Source organism: Cicer arietinum, chromosome 7, assembly GCF_000331145.2.
Source record: "Cicer arietinum cultivar CDC Frontier isolate Library 1 chromosome 7, Cicar.CDCFrontier_v2.0, whole genome shotgun sequence".
NCBI lineage: Eukaryota > Viridiplantae > Streptophyta > Magnoliopsida > Fabales > Fabaceae > Cicer > Cicer arietinum.
In genome coordinates, this window is record NC_021166.2 from 43,401,003 (window position 1) to 43,404,749 (window position 3,747).

Below are 3,747 nucleotides of genomic sequence, written 5' to 3' on the forward strand. Positions count from 1 at the left end.
TATATTTATTATTATTATTATTATTATTATTATTATTATTATTATTATTATTATTATTATTATAATTTCCTTTTTAATAAAAAGTAAAAATCGGACAAAATTAGGTGTCAACAGTTCACAACATTATCCATGTTTCTTTAAGCCATTAACCCGATTTATATTTTGTCTGATAAGAATAACCAAACATTATGTTAAAATCAATTAACCAAGTTGTGCCAGAAATTAACCATATTGTTTTAAGTCATTAACCAGATTTATATCTTGTTTGATTAGAATGCCCAAGTTTTCAGTTCGATTGCATTAACCAAGTTGTTCACAACATTAACCATGTTTCTTTAAGCCATTAACCCGATTTATATTTTGTCTGATAAGAATGACCAAACATTATGTTAAAATCCATTAACTAAGTGGTTCACAACATTAACCATGTCTTTGATAAGAATGACCAAACATTCTGTTAAAATCCATTAATGACAAAAAAGTGACAAATGTGATAAACCACATACATGATTATCATACAATCCATTTACTTGACTGTTTGTTGCAACAAAATATCATATAAAAAATTGAAAAAATATTTACATTTTATCACATAGTTGTGCCAAATTGTGACAAAAAAATCCCAGAATAATGTATTACCTACAACCTGAACAACAACATACAATAAGTTAGCACAATCTTACATATAATAATACAACCACACACTCAATGATAAATTCAAATACGAACCAATGTGTTACTTTCATGATGGATACATAATTTATGGACGACAAAAACTTACAAAGGTAGTCTCTTGGTGATCGCGTTGATTGGAATGATTCCTTGACCTCTTTACGATTTTTTCAACAATAGATATTTTTCTTTTTGATGGACGACGACCTTTACGCTTGACCCGCAAAGGAATGTGAATTTGATTATCATTGTTTGGACTTGAAGCATCAATAGAACTTCTTTTAACCTTGTTAATCGTAGTATCCATGGTGGGCACATTACAATTAAATTGATGTAATATTTCATGAAGTGCCTTAGTCGCATCTTCAGACTCTGCAGCTACTTCAACAACTTCATAGAAATGCTTGCACAACTTGTCAAACCTGTCCATTTGTGGCTTCAATTCTTTCACACCATAACTGCTATTAATATATGTATGTTTCCTTTTAATATTTTTCTTCCACCTTGTTAAGATATACTTCTTTGACACATTTTTAACTCTCTCTTGAGTACACACAGATAAGACATGGCAACACAAAATACCTCTAAACTCAAACAACGAACATTCACAGTTGACATCATTATTTTCTCAATTAAACACAACTTTTAAGACACGTTCTTTTGGTTTGTCTCCAATTGACACTTCCTCCAACACATGGTATATAGCAAAGGAACCCTCCATGGTATACAAGGAAGCAACACAATTCATTTTACATCTAAATTCTGTTTGAACTTCCTTAAATTTGGCATGAGTGTACTCACCTTGGAATTTCTTTTCAATTGACGAGTTTGACCCACAAGAAATTGTAGTATCCATCGAATTAAAATCTGCTTCAAATTCTTTTTCTGCTCGACTTTTGAGAGCATTATCATATTGTTTTACAAATTGATTTAAACTTGTCGTTGAATTGATATAACCATCAAAGAAATAATGTATACTCTCACTTTGCTGTGTAGTAGACATACCTGCCCAAAAATATTTCCTTAGCAAGGTTGGTGCCCATCTTTGACGTTCGTTATACAATCCATTCAACCAATCATTTTATTGAAGCTCAAATTTTTTGATGAAAGAACACCATTTTTCTTGAAATGCCTCTTTTGTGACTGTGTCATAAACCGCTTTTTTCAATGCAAACTTAATCTTTTTATATTCACTATATTGACCGAGCTTTTCAGGAATTTTTTTCATTATATGCCATAAACACCACCTATGGCGAATTGTAGGAAAGACTAACTCAATGGCATTTTTCATAGCCTTGCATTGGTCAGTCACAATACCCAGAGGGGCCTTTCCTAGCATACAACGAAGCCATGATTTGAAAAGCCATACAAATGAATCTGTATCTTCACCTGACAATAGTCCACATCCAAGTAATGTTGATTGACCATGGTGATTCACACCAACAAACGCAGCAAAAGGCATGTTATACTTATTAGTCAAATATGTTGTGTCAAAAGACACAACATCTCCAAAGTATTCATAAGCAGCTCTACTTCTTGCGTCAGCCCAAAACACATTTCTTACGTGAAAATCATCATCCAAATCTATGTCATAGAAGAAATCTGAATTTTGTTCCCTCATATGGCAAAAATAGCTTATCAAGGCATTTCCATCACCTTCTTTTCCTATTGCGCGTCGTTCCTTGTTAACATAATTCCTCACGTCTCTTTCACAAAATGGTACATTTTCATGTCCCCGTGCATCTTTAACAAGAGATTGAAATGTCTTGTTGATCCCCACTCCTGCATCATCATTGATTTGTATTGTTCTCTTTACATGCACATTCATTTTCTTGTTAGCTTTGAACAACCTTGCCTTTGTAGGACTCGTCTCGTGATATGATCAGGTTCAAATTTTGTAATTTACCACAATCCATCTTTATCCAACTTAGGAAGGACAATTATTTACCTTAGTTGGAAGTGTTTTTAACGTACACGAAATTTTTGACACTTTAGACCCCTCTCTTGAGCATGATAAAATTAAGTAGCAGGGCTCCCATCTTGCCCTTTTCTTGAAGATCTAATCTTCCACCCAAAATTCTTTTTCGAAGCATACTCTTCATAAAATTATTTGACTTCTTCTAAGCAAGAAAAACACATCCCTGTTGCAGGCTCCCAACAACATGCGTTGTCATCATCATCAAGGTTGTCAACCCTGATACCTTCATCTTCAATAGTACCACAATCCATGAAGTTTCAATTGATAGTGCAAATGTCACACAAAAACTACAAAAAATAATTCAATCTGATCATTAACCACCTATGGTACTTCATTAACCAATAATGTTTACACTATTAACCAGAAACAAAAAATCAGAAAGACCCCGAATTTAAACACTACTAATCACATAATATGAAACTTAACATTTCAAATCTGATTAACATCATTGATTAAAAGTGATGAAACTTAATATTTAGACAAAAATAATTAACATGATTGATTAATAGTTCACAACTCTAAGTTTTAGACAAAAATAAGTCATTAACCACCTAGGGTACTTTATTAACCAATAATATTTACACTATTAGCCAGAAATAAAAAATCAGAAAGACCCAGAATTTAAACACTACTAATCACATAATATGAAACTTAATATTTCAAATCTGATTAACATCATTGATTAAAAGTGATGAAACTTAATATTTAGACAAAAATAATTAACATGATTGATTAATAGTTCACAACTCTAAGTTTTAGACAAAAATAAGTCATTAACCACCTAGGGTACTTTATTAACCAATAATATTTACACTATTAGCCAGAAATAAAAAATCAGAAAGACCCAGAATTTAAACACTACTAATCACATAATATGAAACTTAATATTTCAAATCTGATTAACATCATTGATTAAAAGTGATGAAACTTAATATTTAGACAAAAATAATTAACATGATTGATTAATAGTTCACAACCCTAATTTTTAGACAAAAATAAGTCATTAACCACCTATGGTACTTCATTAACCAATAATGTTTATATTATTAACCAGAAGCAGAAAAACTAGGTATGAATCCAGAAAACGTGTATGAATA

The 3,747-nt window shown here is 31.4% G+C and overlaps 1 protein-coding gene across 1 annotated transcript; it reads right to left on the reverse strand.

Annotated features, from left to right (window-relative positions):
- Window positions 1-1,753: 1,753 nt before the first annotated feature.
- LOC140918804 (protein FAR1-RELATED SEQUENCE 6-like) lies at window positions 1,754-2,500 on the reverse strand. Its single transcript, XM_073363601.1, has one exon. The coding sequence runs from the start codon at window positions 2,498-2,500 to the stop codon at window positions 1,754-1,756; it is 747 nt and encodes a 248-aa protein (XP_073219702.1).
- Between the last annotated feature and the right edge of the window lie 1,247 nt (window positions 2,501-3,747).

Bases quoted from the DNA above. Each gene is read 5' to 3' on its own strand.
- LOC140918804 (XM_073363601.1), bottom strand. From the start codon at position 2,500: ATGAATGTGCATGTAAAGAGAACAATACAAATCAATGATGATGCAGGA.